This window comes from Ornithorhynchus anatinus, chromosome X1 (assembly GCF_004115215.2).
Source record: "Ornithorhynchus anatinus isolate Pmale09 chromosome X1, mOrnAna1.pri.v4, whole genome shotgun sequence".
Lineage (NCBI taxonomy): Eukaryota > Metazoa > Chordata > Mammalia > Monotremata > Ornithorhynchidae > Ornithorhynchus > Ornithorhynchus anatinus.
The window spans coordinates 103,989,863-104,014,114 of record NC_041749.1 but is presented as its reverse complement, the minus strand read 5'-3'; the positions used below and the strand labels follow the sequence as shown (position 1 = coordinate 104,014,114).

Below are 24,252 nucleotides of genomic sequence, written 5' to 3'. Positions count from 1 at the left end.
GGCTTAACAGGTGCCATAATTAGATGTCATTATTATCCTTACCAGATTTGGCAATTTGTTTCCACCCGTCTCCCCGGTAATTTCCTCCAGGGCAGAGACAGTGTCTTTGATTTCCGTTGTATGTTCCCCAAGCATCTATTACAAGTCCTCCTCATCATGCGGCTTGTGAGAGAAGCAGCGTGGCTCGGTGGCAAGAACCCAGGCTTGGGAGTCGGAGGTCATGTGTTCGAATCCCTGCTCTGCCACTTGGCAGCTGTGCGACTGTGGGCAAGTCACTTCACTTCTCTGGGCCTCAGTTCCCTCATCTGGAAAATGGGGATGAAGACTGTGAGCCTCATGTGGGACAACCTGATGACCCTGTATCTACCCCAGCGCTTAGAACGGTGCTCTGCACATAGGGATTCGGACCCATCACCTCTGACTCCCAAGCCCGTGCTCTTTCCGCTCGTTCTCTACCGAGTGTTTAGTACAGTGCTCTGCAGTCAGTAAATACTCAAATACCATTGCTTGATTTTTTTTTTTTTTTAAATGGCATTTAAGTGCTTACCACGTGCCAGACATTATATTGAGCACTGGGATAGCTACAAGCTAAACAAGGTGGACCCAGTCGCTGTCCCACATGGGGCTCACAGTCTTAATCCCCTTTTTACAGATGAGGTAACTGAGGCGCAGAGTAGTTATGTCATTTGGTAATCACCCCCCACCCTCAACTCCACAGCGCTTACGTATATATCTTTAAATTATACATTTTAAAATATTCATATCAATGTCTGCCTCCCCCTCTAGACTGTCAGCTCATTGTGGGCAGGGAGCGGGTCTGCCAACTCTTGTTATATTGTACTCTCCCAAGCGTTTAGTACAGTGCTGTGCGCACAGTACCGTTGATGATGATGTCTGATGAACGGAAGCCTGAATATCAGAACAGACCTTATCGCTGGTTCTTTCCAGAGCGCGCAACGGGAAAGCTCTATATTTTGATGGAAGCTAGGCTGGTGATACTCTACAAATCTGAAAGTGAATATGAAATTCTTGAAAAGTGAGTACCTGTTTTGATAGGTCTGGCGGTGGGATGTTATAAAAGTCTGTTAACTAAGATATTTGTTAAAGCAAAGGATCTCAAATGGTGTAATTACAAAATATTTCTACACTGAGAAAAAATAAAATTGGACCGAGAAAGTGAACGTAGTTTCTATAAACCAGACCTGGTAAAGATTTCATTTCTATGATAAATCTAGCCATTTTTCATTTTTTATAGGTTTCCTGGCATCTCTCTCAAAGGCAAGAAATACAAACCACTGTTTGAATATTTTATTAAGGTATGGCCGCTTTCACCCAAAGGATCTCAGGAAATTATTCCCACAAGAAGGATGGTGTAAACCTCGACTTCTTTAAACTATGAATTTGTTATTTCTGAGTCAAGCCTCATTTATGGGATAGTGACCGTGTACGATAGGATAGTCTGGGGTTTTTTTTCTTTGTGTCTCTGAATTTATATAAGATATTCTCGACCTTTGCCCGCTGATAAGGACTAGTGAGACGATTTCATTTTTTTCCTCTCTACCATTTAAAAAAAAAAGTGGTTCCATAAATTGTCATTAGCAGCTTGTGCTGTTATACTTCTAGGCTTAATCTTTTTTTTTTTTTTTAACGTATCCTACTACTCATTCAGTAGTATTTGTTGAGTGCTTACTATGTGCAGATCACTGGACTAAGCGCTTGGAACGTGCAATTTGGCAACAGATAGAGACAATCCCTGCCCATTGACAGACTCCTCCGGCTCTCATCCTTATGTCTGGTGTCCTTAAGCACTGTTCTTCCACCCATTTTTGTGACCGCCCATTTAAAACACCGCGAAGTACTCTCCAGACGGGTGGAAAAATCAGAGTTGCTCTCCCCCATTGCAATAGCTTTCTCTGCGTCAACTCAAGCTGCTGTGACCGGCCCGTCCCGGTTGATGGCTAGGTCAGCTTCTGATGGCAGACAATGGAGGGGGCCCCCGCTTTCTCTCCCCCCGCCCCAATGTGGATCAGGAGAAATCGGCCGAAGCCGCGGAGAGTGTGACAACTGGAACTCGGTCCCCCGGAACCGTGGCCGGATCTAGCTGCCGCGTGCGCGGCTTGGGCACCTTCCGATCCTTGACTCGATCTCTCAGATGTTGAGAGACGGTATTTGCGTGTGTGTCGGTGTGCGTGCACCGTTCGCCCTTAGTGGCACTCGTCTAACCCCACCAAGTCCATCTTGGCCAAGCTTGTGCGAGAGTCCTGAAGCCCGCATCAAGCTTTGATAGAAGGCTCGGTGTGGTCTTCACTTGGAACCCATGAAAATCCGGCCCCGCTCGATTCATTTTCCACGGTCGTCCTGCGGAAAACAACTCGTCTGTTGCCAGAAACAAGTAGCTTACACAGATCAATAAACTCCCCAGACAACAGAGAAACCTGGTGCCAAGGGCGACGGTGAAGTGGAAAGTTGCACATCCAGTCGACGTGCCTGTGTTTCTAGGCGATACGGTCATTTTACTACCGGTTTGGGGTCCACCCGCCCATCACCTCTGATATTTTCAGGACTGTTGCCTATTCTGTCGGCCCCGCTTCCTCCGCCTCTCGGTCTCCTGCCACGTGGCTCTCGTACCCTCTCACCTCCCCTTCCCTGATCCGGGTGGTTCTTGTTCCTGCCCTTTATTGCCCTCCACGTTGTGCTCAGGGATGGCTTCCCTTCACGGTGTCACTGCTGCTCAAGTAGGAAGAGACTGTGAGCCCGTCACTGGGCAGGGATGGTCTCTATCTGTTGCCGAATTGTCCATTCCAAGCGCTTAGTGCAGTGCTCTGCACCTAGTGAGCGCTCAATGAATACTGTTGAATGGAAAAGAGGTGGCTTTGGGTGGAACAACAGGGAACCAGAAGTGGTTGAGTATATTCTAGTAGCTAGTGTGACTGGAGGCTGGTGCGTTGGTCAGGGTCGTTCAGTATTGACACTGTATGAATGTGACGTGTGTTATTTAGGGTTTTGGTCTCCATGCTGGCATGTGACTAAAGTTATATATTGTCATACGTATATATATATATGTTATATATATATGTATGCATATATGTTATATATTGTCAGCCTAGCAGCATGGCTCAGTGGAAAGAGCCCCGGCTTTGGAGTCAGAGGTCGTGGGTTCGAATCCCGGCTCTGCCACTTGTCAACTGTGTGACTGTGGGCAAGTCACTTAATTTCTCGGTGCCTCGGTTACCTCATCTGTAAAATGGGGATTAAGACTTTGAGCCCCACGTGGGACAACCTGATTCCCCGGTGTCTACCCCAGCGCTTAGAACAGTGCTCTGCACATAGTAAGCGCTTAAATACCAACATTATCATTATTATTATTACCCTGTATCTACCCCACCGTTTAGAACAGTGCTCTGCACCTAGTAAGCACTTAACAAATACCAGCATTATCATTATATATAATATATATATGCATATATATATATAATATACATTAAGTTGGGAGAAGCAGCGTGGCTCAGTGGAAAGAGCCCGGGCTTGGGAGTCAGAGGACGTAGGTTCTAATCCCAGCTCTGCCCCTTATCAGCCATGTGACTTTGGGCAAGTTATTTAACGTCGCTGTGCCTCAGTTACCTCATCTGGAAAATGGGGATTAAGCCTGTGAGCCCCACGTGGGCCAACCTGATGACCTTGTATCTCCCCCAGCGCTTAGAACGGTGCTCGGCACACAGTAGGCGCTTAACCGACACCGTCATTATTGTTGTTAAGTCATGGCTCATTCCTCCTGTACCTCAGTTCTCTACTCTGCGTGTAACAGCGTGCATTCATTCGTTCATCGTCGTATCTATTGAGCGCTTACTTTGTGCAGAGCTTGGAAAGCACAATTCGGCAGCAGATAGAGACAGTCCCCTTCCCGACAACGGGCTCACAGTCTATAGGATTACGTGCCCGCGGTCCTTTTGGATTTTTTTCTAGCATAAACTTGATTTAACGCCTTATGTACTTCACATCTTTTCTTTGTGTATTCCAGTGCAAAGATAATGGAGCTTTCACGGTAGTAGTAGATAACTACGTTAAGGAGGAAGAGGGCACAGGTGTTGTACATCAGGCCCCCTACTTTGGTGCGGTAAGTATAATTGATATAATTGATACCGATTAGTTTTAATTTCCGTATGTGAAAGGAATGGTTCAGCCGCGAGCCTACCAGCTGATCCCTAGGGAAAAGCTTTTGATTAATTGCCAATATATTCAAGTTCGGAGTGTACATATGTTTATTTTGGTGGGGATGGGAGGAGGACGTTACTATTGATTCTGTGTTGAACAGTGGATTCGGCGCTTAGAACGGCGCTTGGGATAGAGTAAGCGCTTACCGGATGCCATCGTTATTTTCAGCATTATCTTTTGTCTTTAGCTGGGACCCGAGTGCCGCACGGGTGCCATCTTTCCCGTCTATACACGGTGTTCTTGAAGGCGTAGCGCATCTTTTCGGACCCTCTGCCGTTTTTCTTGTGGCGTGTACGCGCTTACCCCGTGCCAGGCTCAGGGCTGGGGTAAATACAAGCTAATCGGGACGGACACAATTCGGACTCACAGTACGAATCCCTATTTTACAGATGAAGGAACCGAGGCACAGAGAAGTTAAGTGACTCGCGAAAGCTGATACGGCGAGCGAGTGGCGGAGCCAGGATGAGGTCCCTCTGACGCCCCGGCCCGTGCTCTATCCCCTAGGCCACTCTGCTTCTCCGTTCAGGCTGAACCACTCGACGCTTTTAGAATTTGTGTGTCTGAACGGTCCTAGTTCAGCACCCGTTCTCCTTCCTGCCTTGACTGCGAGCCACACGTGGGTCAGGGACTGGGTCCGACCTGATTGACGTGTATCTGTCCCGGGGCTTAGGACGGCGCTCGACGCGGAGTAAGCACTTAGGCATCGTAATCACTGGGGGTAAGAAGGGAAGAGAGCCGCCCTGGATGGTTTTGCAATTGCGGCGATGGCTTGCGCCGAACCAGCCGCCTTCTCACCCGGTGCCCCTAAAACCAGCAGCGCACACTGTGAGGTTGCTGGTAGGGACGACAGGCGCAGTCTCTGGCCCCACAGCAGACCTCACCGGAAGCAAACACCGCCGTGCCCTCCCTCGTCCGGTAATAATAATAACCTTGGTATCTGTTAAGCGCTTACTATGTGCAGAGCGCCGTTCTGAGCGCTGGGGTAGATACGGGGTCATCAGGTCGTCCCACGTGAGGCTCACGGTCTTCATCCCCATTTTCCAGATGAGGGAACTGAGGCCCGGAGAAGTGAAGTGACTTGCCCACAGTCACACAGCTGCCAAGTGGCAGAGCAGGGATTCGAACCCGTGACCCCGGACTCCCAAGCCCGGGCTCTTGCCACTGAGCCCCGCTGTTCCTCTCACAAGACGGCATTGAGTCGCCTCAGCTTGGGTTAAGAGGATTTTTTTCCGCTCGTCAAAAAGCAAGAAAGAGAAGAAAAAAATCACTCTGACGACAAAAACACGCGCAGCGGTCATTCCCGCGATTAGGCAAGGATGTCAGAGTAGGGTCTACGCGGCCACGGGCAGTTCCGTTTAGGGACCAGCGTAGGGTCACCCGACCGCGCCTCCTACCTCAAGGCAGTTGTGTAAGGAGCGTTCCCTTTGTGTTCTCTCCGATCATTTGACTGCAAATCCAGCCGCGTGAAAGCCACTGCCTTGATGCGGAAAGACCTCAGGAATAGGGATCTTTCTAGCATCTTCACGAAGGCCTACGGTGGTACCTAGGGCTAGGGCGTTAACTCGACATCTGGAGAGGCAGCGCGGCCTCGTGGAAAGAGCAGGGTCCAGAGAGTCAGAGGACCTGGGTTCTAATCCCAGCGCTGCCCCGTGTCTGCAGTATGACCTCGGGCAAGCCACTTCACTTCTCTGGGCCTCAGGTCCCTCATCTGATCGGTGGGGATTAAAGCTGGGCGCCCCATACGGGACACGGACTGCGTCCAACCCGATGATCTTGTATCTACCCCAGCGTTTAGTACAGTGGCTGGCACAGAGTAAGTGCTTAACAAGTGCTCTATTTAAAAAAAAAAAAAACTGACCCATCCACGGGCTACAAATGACACCCTTCCGAGTGCCGACCGTTCTCGTGGGTGCCCAGTGACGGGGGACGATAGGGAAGATTGTGCAGGAGTGGGGCGGGTCACACCGCCAGTGGAAGGAGACGGGCACACCCTGCTTGTTGCCCGACGGTTGTTCGGTGTCGGTCCGTCCGCTGCGATTGAACGCGACTCTTCGCTACCCCCCCCATAACGTGCTGGCGAGTAGAAGGGGGTCGGTCCTAGAGGTGTCGGTTGGAGACGGTGCAAGGGTCGGTCGAGAAGAAAAATAACGTTAAAAGACTCGACGCCGACGGAAAGAGAGAGCTGGTTTACCTTGGCTGTCCCCGTGCTGCCTGGTCTCGGATCTCGGGGACCGCGTACGTTTATCAGAGCGGCCGCACGGAAATTGAAAAGATGCGCTCCTGGTGACTGGGCACCGTTCTTTTTTTTTTCAGGATGACTACAGGGTGTGTATGGACTTCAACATTATTCAGAAAGACTCAGTACCAGTTTGTCCCGTCGATGCCTCTGGCTGTTTCACGGCAGATGTGGCAGAATTTTCTGGGCAGTATGTGAAGGTTCGTGGACTAGGACAAGTAGAAAAGTCTTGATTCTCTGTGAGTCGTTCTAGCAAGGTGTGGTACGAGATAGTCGAGCCATCTCAAGTAATTGGCAGTTTGGGGGTTTTGGGGGGTTTTTAGCGCAGTAGTGTGTGCTGGGAAAGCTTTTTGATATATAAAATGAGGTTCTTGTTTAAGTGGATTTTCGGGGCGCAGGTTGGAATTTAAGGTGGATATCTTTCAACATCTATAAAATTCAACATCCTTAATTTCACCCCAAGATATTCCCCCCCCCCCCCCTTATTTTTTGCCACCTCTTCATTCACCTCTAACCCCCGCTCGATCCTAGTAGTAAGTGGCAAGAGAAGCTTTTAGAGGCTTTTGGAAGGCGGTAAACAAAATCGTTCCTAGTGTAGATTGATGCGACCCTGCCCCCCACCCTCCCCCCCCAAATACATTTCTCCATCCAGAATGGTGACCGCTTACTCCTATCCTTTATTTCCCGTATTTGCTACCCGTTTTCTCTCCGTGACGGAACATTCCCTTCGTGCTCATGAATAGCCCCCTTTTTTATTTTTTATTTTATTTTTTTTAAAACTCCCTGGACTTCCAAAGATTAGTCGGAGTTGGATACTTGGAATTTGCCACCGTTACGGCCTGGGGCCCAAACCTGGAATTGAGGGTATGTGCGGAGGTGTGCAGATGTTTGTTTTGTTGGGAGGTCCCGTCCACAGTTCTTGGCTGGCTCTGGACCTCCCGAAGAATGAGCCAGTCTCTGAAACCTGGCGCTCCGGCGCATGTTCGGTTCTACCGTGGAGTATTCCAACTAAAGCATCGCTCCTTAGAGATCAGTGTGTACCGTAGAGTAATATAATCCCAGTAAATGGAGCAAATTTTCAACCACGGGAGCTGTGTCCGTCTAAAGCTCACCCTTTTCACTCTGTAGGATGCAGATAAAAATATCATCCGAACGCTGAAGGAGCGAGGCCGACTTGTTCTGGCCAGCACCTTCAAGCACAACTATCCGTTTTGCTGGAGGTAAGACGCCGCGGAGCTCATCCAAGTTGGTAGGAATCCCTGTTCGCCGTGGGATCCGTAACTGTAGTGGTCGATTTTCGTTTTCTCTGCCCAGATACTAGTTGTGTATTGACGGAACACAAGTCTGAGAATCGGGAGACCCGGATTCCGGTCAGTCTGGCCTACTGGCCTGTTCGGTCCCTCAGTCGGTGGCGTTTACTGAGCGCTTACTGCGGGCAGAGCGCCGTACCGAGCACTGTGGAGCGTACAGTGTAACAGAGCTGGTAGACACGTTCCCTGCCCGCAGCAGGCTTACGTGGCTCGGTGGAAAGAGCCCGGGCCTGGGAGTCAGAGGTCACGGGTTCAGATCCCAGCTCTGCCGCTTGTGAGCTGTGTGACTGTGGGCAAGTCACTTCACTTCTGTGCCTCAGTTCCCTCATCTGGAAAATGGGGGTGAAGACTGTGAGCCTCACGTGGGACAACCCGATGACCCTGTGTCTACCCCGGCGCTCAGAACGGTGCTCGGCACATAGTAAGCGCTTAACAAATACCAACGTCATTATTATTATTATTACCTTGCCGATTTCTTGTTGTAACCCAGCCCACTCGCTTCTCCCCTCCGACACCGACCTCCTCACTGTCTCGACCTCGTCCGTCTCACCAGGTTCATACCTAGACAAGAGGGCAGGGTTTGGGAGGAGGGCGGGGAAACTGGCCATCCCTTCGGATTCGGAATTTGCCTGAGCCTCGCACACTTTCCCAGTGCGGGGCTTCGGCCTGTGGAAGGAGAGGTGGGAGAAGCAGCGAGGCCTGATGGGAAGAGCGCGGGTCTGTCGGTCAGTCGGTCGACGCGTTCCCTGCCCACAGCGAGCTCACTTACCGCCTAGGTCTGGGAGTCAGAGGACCTGGGTTCTAATCCTGGTGCTGCCAGGTGCTTGCGGGGCCAGATCTCACCACTGTCGGGGCCTCGGGCTTCAGCGCACCCCAAATACGTGGCCCACGGTGGGTGCCCTGCGGGTGGGTCAGGCCAGGCCGCGGGAGCGGTCTCACCCGGAGCGGGGCGGCGTGCCATCGTGGCCGAGGGGACCTGCAGCAGCTCTCTTAGGGACGCGGCCTGCCATCCTCACACGCCACTCGCTCACGACGAGTGGTTCTCCACTCCGCTGGCTTGCACCCTCACCGCCGAGGGCCTTGTCGGCGGGGTTGTGTGCTCTGGTCCCTTCCCTACAGGGCTGAATAATAATTATGGTACTTGTTAAGCGTTTACTATGTCCAGGGCACTGTTCTAAGCGCTGGGGTAGATACCGGGTAATCAGATTGTCCCACGTGAGGCTCACATTTTTTAATCCCCATCTTTACAGATGAGGTAACCGAGGCCCCGAGAAGTTAAGTGACTTGCCCAAGGTCCCACGGCAGACAAGTGGCGGAGTCGGGATTAGAGCCCACGACCTCTGACTCCCAAGCCCGGGCTCTTTCCACTAAGCCGTGCTGCTTCTCACTAAAGCACGCTGAAAGCGTGCGGCTCGGGGCCCGAACGTTTGCTGTTGTATAACGCGAAAGCTAAACCCCCCTTTTGAGGTGGCTACGGTGGGAATCGTCCAATATTTTGGTCGCCAAGAATTCTCGTGGGTGTATAGACCGTAATACCGCCTTTCACTTAGATAAAAATCATTTGATCATGGTCTGTCTGTTAAATCTTCTTTTGAAACGGCAGACACCCGAAAAGGTGATAGGATCGTAGAAGCAATTGTTGGTAACCTGCTCTGTGCTGTCTCCTCGTCCCCGCCCTGATCCTTCCCGTACAGATCAGACACGCCGCTGATTTACAAAGCCGTGCCCAGCTGGTTTGTTCGAGTGGAGTGCATGGTGGATAAACTGTTGAAGAATAACGACCAGTGCTACTGGTAATGTAACTCACCGGGGCTTTATCTTTTACTCTCTAATTGTCGTGGCCACTCCGGCACGCTTGGAAAATAAATCTGCTTTCTTGCAGCGTTCAACCGTAATGGAAAATGTCCTGTTTTTAGGGACTAACGTGGCTCATTTTCTGCTACGCTCTCATTAGCCAGCCCTGAAAAGCCTTCCTGCTCTTAACTGCTCACCTGGATCGATTTTTAATCGGTAGCGTGATGGGAGTTGGCTTTCACAAGAACCGGTGTACCGATTAGCGATTTGGAGGCGAGAGATTATCCGTTGCTATTTACTAAGGGTAAGGTGATCCTTAGAGGGGAAAAGATCCCGGAGATTCCGTCGTAGCCAGGACCCGTCAACCTGTGGTTTTTAAGGTTTCATTCGTGAGCTCGCTGGATTTGCTCTTGGCGGTCTCCCCTGCAGAACCTCTCCTGGCCTGACCGTTCAGAGCTTCGGGACTTCCTCGCCGCCACCCAGCCACCCTTTGGCCGTTCCGGAAGGCAACCGCTTATTACCGGGCCGGCTTTTCCCTTTCCCGGGGGGAAGGTGTTGGGCCTGGCAGCGGCAGTCCGCACCGGGAAGAAGGGGATGAGACGCTTTCCCTCCCGCCTCCTGAATTGCGACGGGAGGTGTCCCCTGGGGTGAGTGAGCAACCGTTAAAGGAAAGGAAGAGAGAATGAGTGGGTGTTGACGCAGAGGGAGGTGTCCGGGGAGAGTCGGGGAGGGTGCGGCTCATCCCGCCGAGCTTCAGCCCAGCGTCGCGAGAGGATCCTTAGACCTGGCGCGCTTGTTCGGGCGAAAATCACCACCCGAATTAAGTGCGGGGTAGAAGTACGGTGTAGAAGTTTGAGGATTTTCGCCTGATCTCTCCCCGACCCGTTATCACACAAGGAATATCCCCACACGTTTCCTCAGGTGCGTTTTGCCAGCGAATATGCTGCGCCCGACCGAAGTCGGTGGAGTCCATTCGTCAATCTGAGGAACGGCGCACGAGTTAGCGAATTTCCCCTCCTTGGTGCCCTGCGTCTGGGGTTCTCATCGGCCTCCACGGTCAGCTCGCTCCCCGATCCTTCTGGCTATTTTCAGAATAGCACGTTGGGAAGGAATACGGAAGGTGGCTCTGGATCCGTTTTAGGGGGGATTTGGACGAGGCGGGCAGAGGGTTCCAAGGAAGGGCTATGTACCAGCCCATTCTCCCCGATCCACTCGGTACCGACAAGGTCCGCGGCCTCATTCTCATTTGACTGGTGGGCGGTTAGAGGCGTCATTCGATCGGATGTATTTATTGAGCGCTTACTACGGGCGGAACGCTGTACTGAGCTCTCGGGAGAGGACGGGACAACAGAATCAGCAGACCAATCCCCGCCCCTTCCGAGGTCACAGTCTAGAGGGACAGACGGGCCGTCCGCTCGGATCCATCCTTCCGCACCTCCCCGAGCGACCCCGACCCGCCTTCTTTTAACCTTAGCGGTCGTGGCGGCCGGATGGCGGAAGAAAAGGATCGGCGGTCTGGGGCCTGAGTCTTCACCGCCGACTCACCGCTCGGGAAGCCTCTCCGAGCCACGAGTAATAGTAATAATAACTGTGGTATTTGTTAAGTGCCTGCTGTGGGTCAGGCCCAGTTCTGAGCGCTGGAGAAAGGTACAAGATAATCAGGTCAGACGCGGTCCCTGGCCCTCACGGGGCTCAGCATCCAAATAGTGGAGCGGGGGGAGCAGGTATCGAATCCCCATTCTACAGATGAGGTAACTGAGGCGCTGGTGACTCGCCCAAGATCGCGCAGCAGGCACAGGGAAGAGCCAGACTTAGAACCCAGGTCCCCGACTCCCAGGCCTGTGCTCTTTCCACGCGGCTCCTCAGCGGGTGAGGCGTGGGAATTACGGCGGTCCGTGATGATCCGGCCGCCAATAGTCATAGTAATAATTGCGGTGTTTATTAATATAATAATATTAATAATAATGTTGGTATTTGTTAAGCGCTTACGTGCAGAGCACTGTTCTGAGCGCTGGGGTAGATCCGGGGGAATGAGGTTGTCCCACGTGAGGCTCACAGTCTTCATCCCCATTTTACAGATGAGGGAACTGAGGCCCAGAGAAGTGAAGTGACTTGCCCACACTCACGCAGCTGACAAGGGGCAGAGTCGTGGTCAGTACGTGTCAAGCCGCCTTGTCCTTCTCCCTCCCTCTCTTCCGGTCTCTGTGGGGAAGCAAGGCACCACGGAAGCGGGTGCCCGTCGTGGCGGAAGCCGCGGCCGGGCCCGCGTACGCGGGACCTTTACCTTCCCCCCCCGGTCCCGTTGCAGGCTAGGTCTTAGGGGAAGGGCGACGCAAAGAGCGCCGTTTTCCGCCGTCGTCGCCTAACCGTACGCTCGCTCGGAAATCCTGCCCCTTAGAGTAACACCTTCGGAGGCTATAACTACCGAGGCAACGTGGCTTGGGAGTCGGAGGTCACGGGTTCGAATTCCGGCTCCACCACTTGTCAGCCGTGTGACCGTGGGCAAGTCACTTCACTTCTCTGGGCCTCAGTTCCCTCATCTGGAAAATGGGGATGACGACTGTGAGCCTCACGTGGGACCACCTGATTGTTATCGGCGAATCCCCACTTCACAGATGAGGCAAATGCGGCACAGAGAACCGAAGTGATTTGCCCAAGGTCAGACAGCGAGCAAGCAAGATTAGAACCCAGGGCCTCCGACTCCCAGGCCTGTACTCTTTCCAATAGATCATTCCGTGCAGGTAAATGTCATGCGAAAATTGGTAGCTAGAATTGGGTAAATGTCACGCGAAAGGTACAGTTTACTATACGTTTCTGTGCTCACTGGGGCATTTAACATTCAATGAAATCCTCTCTAAGCTAGAGTTTCTACATTAAAAAAAAACAATCAGAGATTCAGTCAGGGTAGAAACAGACGTGCACCCTTCGCTTCATCGAATGTGACAACTGAAATAAAAAAATAGATAGGTTCTTCTTAAGGGATAATAGCCCCGGTCATTTCTAATACTAAAAGCACTTTGCAAACGAAACGGATTTGTAAAGGTCAATTTAGGCTGAAAGGCACTCCGACTCTCCCAGCTACCCAGATCGGAGAACAGAATGTAAGCCAGAGCCACGGCTTCATTCCGACTCCGTATTCCTCATCGCCTCGGTACTCATTCATTCGATCGTACTTATACGTATTTATGCGAATTAATCCGATTCGGTAATACCGATAGTGTTGGTATTTGTTAAGCGCTTACTAGGGGCAGAGCGCCGTTCCGAGCCTCGAGCTAGATGCCAGGTGATCGGATTTGGGGTTTGTTTGGTTTTTTCCGCTATCTGTCAGGCGCTTCCGACGCGCCGGGCACATGCTGAGTAGTAAGTGCTGGGGTAGATAAAAGACGGTCAGGTCGGACGCAGTCCCCGTCCCACACGGGGCTCACAGTCTTAATCCTCGTTTTACAGGCGAGGGTACTGGGGCACAGAGAAGGGAAGTGACTCGTCCGAGGTCACACAGCATCCAAGTGTGGAGCCAGGATTAGAACCTAGGTCCTGACTCCCAGGCCCCTGGTCTTTCCGCTGAAAGAGGGATTTGGAGCCAGGCGAACAAGGGCCTGGGGCTGTCGCCCTCGAGGAGCTTACAGTCCAGTAGGAGAGAGACGCTGAAAGAAAATTGCAGGTGGGGGGAAACCTTGGAGATTCCCGATGCATACGCAGATAAGTAATAATAATAATAACGTTGGCATTTGTTAAGCCCTTACTATGTGCCGAGCACTGTTCTGAGCGCTGGGGTAGATGCAGGGTAATCAGGTTGTCCCACGTGAGGCTCACAGTTAATCCCCATTTTCCAGATGAGGTCACTGAGGCCCAGAGATGTGAAGTGACTTGCCCACAGTCACACAGCTGACAAGTGGCGGAGCCGGGATTTGAACCCATGACTTCTGACTCCCAAGCCCGGGCTCTTTCCACTGAGCTACGCTGCTTCTCTAATAAGTACTCATGGGAAGTGTGGTTTTATGTGTGTGAGTGCCTGAGTGGTTAGATCATTCATTCAGTAGTATTTATTGAGCGCTTACTATGTGCAGGGCACTGTACTGAGCGCTTGGAATGTGCAATTCGGCAACAGATAGAGACCATCCCTGCCCGATGACGGGCTCACGGTCGAATCGGGGGAGGCGGACGGCCAAAAACAAGACATCGTCACGATAAATAGAATCGAAGGGATGGACCCCTCGTTAGCAAAACAAATAAGGTCATACAAACATATACAGCCGAGCGACGCGGGAGTACCACTGCCATTTGGGCGGGAAGGGGACTGGGGAGAGGAGAGATGAATCGGGGAAGGTCTCTTGGAGGAGACGTGGCCGTTGAAGAGGTGGGAAGCGAGCGAAGGGGCGGCGGAGCTCCAGGCAGAGGACAGGGCCCGGGCAAGCGGAGACGGAGAACGGGTTGGCTTGGTGGGAGCCGTTGTGACCGCTGGAGTGCGGCCGGAGGGGAGTAAGGAGAAGCGCGGGGGGAGGGCAGAGTCTAGCCTGTGCCTTAAAGCCAACTGTCAGCAGTGGGTGCTTCAGGTGGAGAGGTTGGTGATTGTCGAGGAGGGCGTCCCGGAGGCAGGGATGTCTGCTCCAACGGGGAGGCCGCGTATCCCTACGTATCTGTAATTTATGTGTATTCGTTTCCGTCTCCCCCTCTGAGGCTGGAAGCTCGTGGTGGGCGGGGGTTACGGAGGAGCGGCGTGGCTCAGTGGAAAGAGCCCGGGCTTGGGAGTCAGAGGTCATGGGTTCGATTCCCCGGCTCCCCCTCTTGTCAGCTGTGTGACTCTGGGCAAGTCACGTAACTTCTCTGGGCCTCAGTTACCTCATCTGCAAAATGGGGGTGAAGACTGGGAGCCCCACGTGGGACCAGCCCGATCACCTTGTATCCAGCGCTTAGAACAGTGCTCGACACGTAGTAAGTGCTTAAGAAATGCCATTATTATTATTATCGCAGTGCGTCCGGCATATTGTTAGATGGTACGCTCCCAAGCGCTTAGCCCAGTGCTCCGCACACAGGAAGCGCTCGGTAAATACGGCTGACAGACTGAGGCCGAAGAGTCGTCAGGAAGCGGTAGGTGCCTGGACCGGCGTTGGCGGCTGTTCAGACGGAGAGGAAGGGGTGATTCTGGAGGTGTTGCTCGGGCAGAAACAACCGACAGGATTTGGTGACGGACTGACCGTGGGGATTGAAAAAGAGGGGAGGGGCCGAGGTCGCAGGCTTGAGAGACGGGGAGTTGACAACAGTGATGGAAAAGTTAGATTGAGAAGAGGATCTGGGATGGAAGATCGAGGAATTCGGTTTAGGACCCGTTGAGCTTGAGGTGCCCGGGCATCCGGTTAGAGATGCCCCGGAGGGAGGAAGAAGCGTGAGATTGCAACAGTTAGTAGCGTTCGCACTACCTGCTCTGTGCAATACGCCGTGCGGCGCTCCTCTCACGTCGGATGACGTTGGAGACGATTACGTCGAACGGTAAAGCGTTACCAACTTGGTTTCGCCGCAGGTTTCTCTTTATAAACCTTCAACTACTGTACTTCAGCACGGCTTGGTAGAAAGAGCTGGGGCCCGGGAGTCCGATGACCTCTGGGTGGGCGACAGCAAATCTGCCGTCTTCTCTCCCTGCCTGTCGATCAGTCAGTCGTATTCACGGAGCCCTTACCGTGTGCAGCGCCCTGCGCCGAGTGCTCGGGAGAGAACCATATAACAGACACAGTCCCTGCCCACAGTGAACTTACAGTCTAGGGGATCGTCTGCGTGCCGCAGACTTCTACCCATTCCAAGTGGATAATCCCTGGCTGGTACCGAAGTGGCGATGGGGAACAACAGCGTTGCCCGCGAGAGGAAGCCCGGGCCCGGGGGTCCGAGGACTCAGGTTCTAATTCCGGCTCTGTCTTTTGCCTGCTGGGTGGTCTTGGGCGAGGCGCTTGACTTCTCTGTGCTTGGGTCTTCATCTGTAAAATGGGAATGAAATGCCCGTTTTCCCTCCCTCTTAGACCGCGAGCTCCGTGTGGGACGGGGACTGCGTCTGATGTGACGATGGTCTCTCTTTTCCCCAGCGCTCAGTACGGTGCTCGTCACGTAGTAAGCACTCAAGAAATACCACTGTTAGTATCGGTGCCATAGAGTTAGACGACGTCATCTGTCACTTCGGATATTCTTGCAGGGGACAAATAAATTAAAGATAGGAGGAACTCATAGAGTCTAGAAGATATGCGTGTAAGTTCTCTGAGGGTGGGAGCTCAGGTGGCATAGAAGAGCCGAAGTGTTAGTTGGGAAATGTAAAGCGGTGAGATTAGAAATGTACGGGGGAAGACCTCCGGTAGGCTTTGCGATCTCAGAAAGAGCCGTGAAGTTGGGGAGAGGTCCGGTTCGTCGGCTACGAATGGGGGGGATTCTAGGCAGGGGGGATTGGCCGAAAAAGAGATGGGCAGCGGGATGCACGAGAAAGTGGCTTGCTTGAAAAGAATGAGTATTGCAGGCAGGGCTGTTACGGGCCAACGGAGTGGATAAGTAGGAGGGGGAGAGTTGAGTGCTTTAAGCTAATGGTCAGGGGTTCGTGGTCTTTATGGAGAGAAAATGGCAACCACTGAAGAGCGGTGGGGAGACGGATGTAACAGGCAGATCCGGTAGGATCAACGATTTGGGCAGCAGGGTGAAGCGCGGACCGGAGACGGGAGGAACTTGGAGGCAGGGAGATCGGCAAGGAGGTTGATGCAGAAGTAGCGGGGGCCGGCAGAGTGGTCATTTGGATCGAGAGGGAGCGACGGGTTCCCGAGAGATTACGGGGGAAGAATCGAGAAGATCCGGGAGCGGACTGAAGAGAGGGAGTAGTCGAGGAAAACGGCAGGGTCGCAGGCTTGGGGGACGGGGAGGATGGCGGCGGTGGAGTACCGCCTGCAAGTCGTGTGCCGGCAAGCAAAGGCCACTTCTCGGGGATACCGTTTACCGGGCAACCGTCGAACTCCAGACGCGGTCGTTGATCACCCGAAGGACCCCGTTGAGCGAAAATGATTTAGATGAAAGAACGCAAACGGTCTTCGGCCCCTTGTGATCGGAAGATCGGAAGCTCGTAGATGCCTGCGTTGGGGCAGGAGAATTAAATTCAGGCACACGAGCGACCTAGGCCGAGGCGATATTTGGATCGACCACCGTAGCGGATTATTAACCGCCCAGTCCCAGAATTGCTATGAGGCTTTACGTTTGCTTGCAGTGTGACCTCGGACCTCCCCTGTGTGGCCTGCCGGGCGTAGAAACAGTAGCTCAGGGGATTGCACCACAGCTACTAGCCGGTCTTCGTGGGTCTTAAAGAAGCGTCTGATCTCATCAGGTGAAGTGACCTGAGTCTGGTCTAAATCGTCTCGGATTCCCCCGAGTTCCTTAAGATCCTGAACTTATTTTCACTACCTCTCGACTGGTTGGGTCGGAGTCAAAGATCCCCGGTCCGTAGCCGTAATGGAGGATGCCACGGGGGACCGGGTCACTGCCGTGAGGATACGTTTCCTGTCCCCTGGGAAATTGACCTCGACAGCGAGAGCTTAAAGGTGCGGTACGCGGGGGAGTGGGCAAAAAGTGTTTTCGTTTAAGAGCGGAGGTGGAACGGGGTCAGAGAAACGAGTAGAGGGAGTTGGGAACGGGCAGGAGATCTCTTGACAGCCCTGGGAAGGGGAAATCAGAGAACGAGGTGAAGGGGAGGTACTGCGGGAAGCTCACGCTCGATGGTTTCTATTTCACTGAGGTGAATTGAAGTGGGGGTGGAAAAACACCCCAAGCAGATCAGAGGAAGTGCTTTATGGATGCAGGTGAGGGTGACCTCCGACGATGCAGCATTTTAACTGGAGTTTGGGAGTCATCTGTTGGTTGACCAACTAGTCCGGCAGGTAGGGATGGAGTAGCTCTCTAAGGAGAAGTAATCATAATAATGATGTTGGTATTTGTTAAGCGCTTACTATGTGCAGAGCACTGTTCTAAGCGCTGGGGTAGATACAGGGTCATCAGGTTGTCCCTCGTGAGGCTCACGGTCTTCATCCCATTTTACAGATGAGGTCACTGAGGCCCAGAGAAGTGAAGGCACTTGCCCACAGTCACACAGCTGCCAAGGGGCAGAGCCGGGATTCAAACCCATGACCTCTGACTCCCAAGCCCGGGCCCTTCCCACCGAGCCACGCCGCTTCTCCCAGAGAACGTACATCGTAAGGTTGAAGGCAAAATCCAAACAGCCCCAAGAGCGAGCAGTGTGATGGGGGGCGGGGGGGGGGGGGGGGGATAGTTTTTGTGTGTAAGCATGGTGTAGGAGGGATTTTCGCTTGAGCGTCGACCTTTCCAACCACACCCGCGTACTCGATTAAAATTCACCGTCAGTAGCGTCCTTTTTGGGGTAGGAGAGACAACGGCGTATGTGACACGTCGTGAAATAAGACTTATTTCTTATTTCTCGTGCTCTTAATTGCTGCTCGTGTTAACCGAGATGATGATTTGATGCTGCCGTTTTACGAAAGTCCGACTTAGTACAGCTTGTTGAAGCATCACTCCGAATGGGGGAAAGAAGGAAGGCTGCCTTGCGGTTTCCTTACTTTTGATGTAAGGGTGGACTCGAGGGAGCTACGAGCGAGATGCCTGTTAACACAAAGGCCCGGTGCTACTCGGCAATTCCGGATTCCAGTACGAACCCACCGAGGGTGGGGTCCTCAGCCAACTGAGGATCCGTTTCTTCCTCTGGCCCCGAACTCTTTTCCTCCCCACAGATGGCGCGTGCTGGGTTTGCTGGTTCATTTCTAGGATTTGTTGTTTCATTCATTCAGTCGTATTCACTGAGCGCTTCCTGCGTGCAGAGCACTGTCCTAAGCGCTTGGAAAGTACAATTGGGTGTCTATCCCAGTGCTTAGAACAGTGTCTCAGCAGGTGCATGTAGAGTTCTGGGCGTGCGTAGCTATCCCAAAGCCACGTCACCTGTCTTGGCCACTGAACATCTCCCAATCAATCAGCGGTATTTATTGAGCCCTTTCCTGTGTGAGGAGCACGCGCTTGGCAGAGAACAATACAGTAGAGTGGCTAGACATGATCTCTGTCCTCAAGGAGCTTACAGTCTATCCCACATCTTAACGTTTAGCACATGAATGCATAATAAATACTATCGGTCTTTTTGTTGTTATTATTACTGCTGGCCATGAGCCACTGTGACCTAAACCCGCAAGCAGGGTACTCCGGGGGATACGGCGTGATGATGGGATGAGGGGCGACCGGGAAACTCAGATCACCCTGTCCCCACCCAGATCGAAATGCTTGTCGTTAGTAATAAAGGTAATCGTTAAACGCTTACTCTGTGCCAAGCGCTGGGGTAGATACGGGGCAGTCGGGTCGTCCCCCTTGGGGCTCACAGTCTCCATCCACCATTTTAGAGATGAGGGAACTGAGGCAAAGAGAAGTGAAGCGACTCGCCCGAAGTCACGCAGCCGGTAAGGGCGGGGCCGGGATTAGAACCCACGACCTCTGACTCCCAAGCCCGGGCCCTTTCCACTAAGCCACGCTGTTGCGATGGTATTCTCAGGCCCGTGGGTTCCGTGCGATACTTTTATGTTTCATCGTTACAGTCAAGAGTACAATTAAGAGCCGACCGTATAATCCACTAGAGCCGTAAATATCTTTTCTACAGCTAAATTGTCGGTATGGTTTTCTGTTTTGAGCTGTTTTTGCTCTTGACATTGAGGACTGGCTTATCAAAATCACTCATTTCATCTAACGGGACATTCATACTTTAATTAGCTTAGGATTGTGCTTCCTTTTGTGTTGAACACACGGGAGAGTTCCAGCACTAGATGGAGGCATTTTCCCCTCAAGAACGAAAAACAAACCCCATTTTTCAGTTGCAGCGTACTAGACCCGTTGCATAATCATGTGGATTTTGTTTGAGTTGATTAACTTATTCATATTTTCTAAAGGCATGAATTTACCTGTGCTGATTAGAGTCAGGCATAATAGGCTTGTTGCTCTCATTTAGAAGAGCTTTCACGTTCTGCTCTGTGGGGTTGCGTTGAGATACGGTGCTGTAAACATACTCGAAACCTCTCATTTCTTTTTATGATCCCTCCTCGTAGAATTCCGCGTAACCGAATCTGAACGCTGGAAAGATATAGGGAGACTCTCTCTCCGTGTGAATTATCGGGCGCCTTCTGCTTTTTGTGCAGAGTTTTCTAATGCCGTCGTTCTGCTAGTGCCCTCGTACCAGAAGCACTAATGAACGGGTAACGGGTGACCGACGGAACTGCCGTATCCCCTCCCGTCGCGTAACGTTTGCCCTCCCCTCCTTTGAGGAGGAGATAAAAGCCTATTTTTTCGAAGCTCGCGCTGGGGTTGGAAGAAGAGTGCGGCGAGGAGGCAGGCGGATGGATAAGACTGTAAGCCCGTCGATGGGCAGGGACGGTCTCTGTCTGTTGCCGAATTGTCCATTCCGAGCGCTTGGTCCAGTGCTCTGCACAGAGTAAGCGCTCAATAAATACTGTCGAATGAATGAACGAAGGAGACAGCCCGGAGCCTCGGAAGTGGCTTTAAAAGGTGCCCGCGTGCCCCTGGGGTAGGAAGAGGTGCGGGGGTCAGGGTGGCTTCCCACAGAAGTGGGTTTTCCGGGGTAGAGAACGGGCGGCTCCGGAAAGGAGAGGAACGAATCAATCGGTCATATTTATCGAGCGCCCTCGCTGGGGGCCGAGCCCCGTGCTAAGCGCTCGGGAGAGTACGCTGTAACAGAATTGGTAGACAGGGTCCCGAGTGAACTCCCAGATAGGAAGACGAGAGGCGGCGGGTAGGGGTAGCTGTTCGTTCATTCGGTCGGATTTATTGAGCGCGTACCGTGTGCAGAGCGTTGTACGAAGCGCTCATCGAGTGCCTGAGGTTTGCTGCCCTTGGGAGAGGGTGATGGGAATGAGAGAGCAGCCTCGCCTGCCCGCTTACCTTTCTCTTCTTTCTCCCCTCAGTCATTCAAGCCCGTACTGTGTGTCTTAAACACTTGGGCAAGTACAACATAGCTAAGTTGGTAGACGTTTTCCCTGCCCGTAAGGCGCTTCCAGTCCAGAGGCGGGGAGACAGACATTGGCTTAGTGAAAAGAGCCCGCGCTTGGGAGTCAGAGGTCGTGGGTTCTAATCCCGGCTCCTTCGCTGGTCAGCTGTGGGACTCTCGGCCGCTTCCTTCACTTCTCTGGGCCTCATCAGTTGCCTCCTCTGTAAAATGGGGATGAAGACTGTGAGCCCCGCGTGGGACAACTGGACGACCTCGCATCTCCCCCAGCGCTTAGAACAGCGCTCGGCCCGTAGTAAATGCTTAACAAATACCGTCATCATTATCATTAATATAGATAAAGTACGGATATGTCCGCAAGTGCCATGGGGGGAGTAAAGAGGGCATCACTGCTAGACTGAATTGCTCGTCGTGTATCGTCCCTTCCCCTGTTGTTACGTTGCAGAAAGGAAGGGCAGTTATGTGAGTAAACGTGGTATTTTGCGGGGGATGAGGCCAAGTTTATCAGTGGATCCATTTGTACACCTGACCTTACATGCTGGATAGTTATCACCAACAGCTGTGAAAGATATCATTACAGCCAGTATTTCTCTGGTCTCCGATAAAAGTGGAGACTTACAGCATCCTCTCAGTAGTTTTCCCCCATCCAAATCACGTGGGAGCCGTTTCATTTTAAAATAAATGTAACTCCTGATATCTAGTGTGTGCCAGGTAGATTGCCATTCGGATCTGAACCCTAGAATCCGTAAACACACACGTCGTCGTCCGCCCGGACCCTTCGAGGCCACCTGACTCCACCGTAGACGAGGACGTCCAGTTCTCCTTTAAGCGGCAGTTTTTGCCGGCCCCTACGTTAAGGAATTTTGCATCATAGTATCTCGGGTCTCATCCGAAGCTCATGCCCACAACCATTTTGCCTGTTGCTGGAAGAATGGTCCCTGATTCTGCCTGTCATTGTGTTCTTGCCAAAATCTGTAGTGAGAACACATTCACAGTCACCGCCGGCAGAACCGAATGTTGTGTGTGTGCGGCTCGTACGTAACGAATTTGAATCTTGAAAGCCGAGTGATTTCAAAAACTGGGGGGAAGCTCTATAGGCACACACAGTCAGGGATTCGCCAAGGAAGATGCGTTGAGTGTTTGCAATCTATGCTTTCTTTTCTCGAAGGTCTGTGAATACTCTGACGTTAACAAGATGGAGGTGTGATGCAGTCGGCTGTTATATGAACAGTAATCGTTTGTTTTTTACGGTATTTGTTAAGCGCTTACCGTGTGTCAGATACCCTCCTCAGCTCTGGGATAGGCGAAGGTGAATTAGGCCGGACAGAGTCCCCGCCCCGCATGGGGCTGCCGGTCTGAATAGGAGGGAGAACAGGTATCTCCATCTTACAGTTAAGGAAACTGAGGCATGGAGAATTTAAGTGGCTTGCTCAACGGCGAGATTAGAACCCAGGTCCTCCTGGTTCCCGGACCCATGCTCTCTCCAACTAGGCCACGCTGCTTCTGCAGTTGTTCATTGAAGCCGATAAGGAAGCAGAGTCTCGAAACGGTGAGAGATCCGGCCGGGGCCTCCCTCCCTCCCTCCACACGTCTGACCAGCCGCCGTCTCCCCGCCTTCCAAAGACTCTTTACAACCCCTCTCCTCCAGGAGGCCTTCCCCTCCGCTGCCCAGCCCCCGAAGCCCTTTCGTACTCCCACACCCCCACTTAGGGGAATAGCCTTTCACTCTACTCTTCTCCCCCTGTAGGCTGTGGTCTCCCCGTGGGCGGGGATCTTGTCCGCCAGCTCCGCTTTCTTGTGTTTTCCTCAGGGCTCAGTACCGTGCGCCGCACACGGTAAGGGCTACGTAGACGCCATTGGTTGTAGCGCCAAGAAGCTCAGCAAAGAAAGTTTTGCGAGAGTGGTTTCCCTTTCAGCGACCGTTACGGTCACGTACGAGCGTTCGTCGGACCGAGATGAGGGAGCCCGGTGGAGAAACGTGGGGGAGATAATTTAATATTTAACGGCCGGTGTTGCGGCGGAGAGAGCGGCGGCTTTTCACGAAGGCAGAGTTCATCGAAAGCCAAGTGCTTCAGATGTTTTCTGTGGGGCTTATTACAGTAGTATGAAATAAAATATTGCTTAGCTTAGTTGTTCATTATCCTCTCTTTCATCAATTCACATGATGGAATATTAAATTAGGTCTGGGTTACAGTAAAGGAGCTTAAATGATTTTTCATACCCTTCTTACATTTTAATCTTTGTTTTCCCTTGAAATAAGACCATTTAAAGACATTAATTATAGGGCATATTGAAAATCAGGTGGTTGTAAGGAAATTATCCTCAGTCGAGGCTTTACATTTTGATGGAATGCTTATACAACTTAATGCTATTTGGAGCTTTCCTTTTGAAATAATTTGAGCCTCCAAATCCAATTATATTTATCCTAAAACAGCTTCGAGTGTACATTCCTCTAATACCTTTTAATGAGTAAATGTTAATTAATTTAACTCCCATATCGATAAATTTAATCTATACTCGTGCTAAAAGCGCCTGTGGAGCATTAGGGGAGAATCGTGTCGAATTCCGGTAATCTTAGCCTAGTTAACAGGCCTTCCGGCCATTTTTCATTTGCGGCTTTCGAGCCTTTTACGATTTATTGGTCTGAACGACACAGAGCTTATTTTTGCCCCGAGCCCCGGGAAGGGCCGAAAGGTAAAGTGGAGCTCAACCGCAAATGTCGTAGCGTGGCCGCAGCCCGCCCGGAGACGACGGCTGCGGATAAACCAGCCGGAGCTGCGGCGATCGGGAATCGAACGACTCTTTCGGAGCAGGGGCTTCCGGGAGGCCGTGACCAGAGGCAGAGTGGAAAGGCCGCCCGGAGCGTGGAGGGACTGTAGCCGCGGGGCTAAAAGAATACTCTCGGTGACTGGGGTGGAAGCCACTGCCGGGAGCTCCTTAGCCTCCTCAGGTGCGCCTGCACCCTTTCAGTAAAACGTTCCTCAAACTCCAACGAACAGGTGGCACGCCCGCGGGACCCGGGTGGGATTTCAGCCCCGTCACCGTCACCGAAGCTTCGGCCGTGAGGATCGACGAGGGGCCGTTCGCTCCGGGCGTACCCTGAAAACGCGCAGCCTCTTTGTATCCACTGGGGTTCCACACGTTCAGAATTTGGGATGTTTTTAAAGTGAAATTTTGCACACTGCCAGAACGGACTTAGCCGGTGGGGGGAAGACCCTGTCTGTGGGGAGAGCAGGCAGCTTCGGAACAGAGACAGGGAGACCGACAATCGAGAGAGCCAAACAGGTTGGGGATAAAGAGCAGGGAGACGGGAGGTCAGAATAGGGGTGTCCCACTGACGTTTTCAGGCTTCGGGCAGACCGGGATTCACCCTCAGGAGCTGGGTGAGGCGATTCAGAGTGGGAGAGTTGGGAAGAGTCTCTGTATTCCTTACTTCTCCCCTTCCTGCCTATTTCACTGTTGCCCAGCTCTCCGGCTTTTTAAATTTTGACATTTTTATTTTCTTTATGGCATTGGTTAAGTGCTGCTTATGTCCCGGGCACCGTACTGAGCCCCGAAGTGGATACAAGGTAATCAGGTGGTCCCACCTGGGGCTTACCGTCTTAACCCCCCTTGTACAGATGAGTTAACTGAGGCACAGAGAAGTTAAATGGCTTGCCCAAGGTCACGCAGGAGACAGG

The 24,252-nt window shown here is 52.3% G+C and overlaps 1 protein-coding gene across 2 annotated transcripts in view; it reads left to right on the top strand.

The window, feature by feature from the left end:
* The window catches only part of IARS1 (isoleucyl-tRNA synthetase 1), a 126,681-nt gene that overhangs the window by 26,719 nt on the left and 75,710 nt on the right, over positions 1 to 24,252 (top strand). For both annotated transcript variants that reach the window (XR_003754397.1, XM_029050023.1), the window contains exons 8-13: positions 949 to 1,036; positions 1,256 to 1,316; positions 4,019 to 4,114; positions 6,526 to 6,648; positions 7,577 to 7,668; positions 9,453 to 9,551. Coding sequence is in view for 1 of the 2 variants with exons in the window: in XM_029050023.1 (XP_028905856.1) it covers positions 949 to 1,036; positions 1,256 to 1,316; positions 4,019 to 4,114; positions 6,526 to 6,648; positions 7,577 to 7,668; positions 9,453 to 9,551 (559 nt within the window). In the remaining variant the exon portion in view is untranslated. The remainder of the gene's footprint in view (positions 1 to 948; positions 1,037 to 1,255; positions 1,317 to 4,018; positions 4,115 to 6,525; positions 6,649 to 7,576; positions 7,669 to 9,452; positions 9,552 to 24,252) is intronic.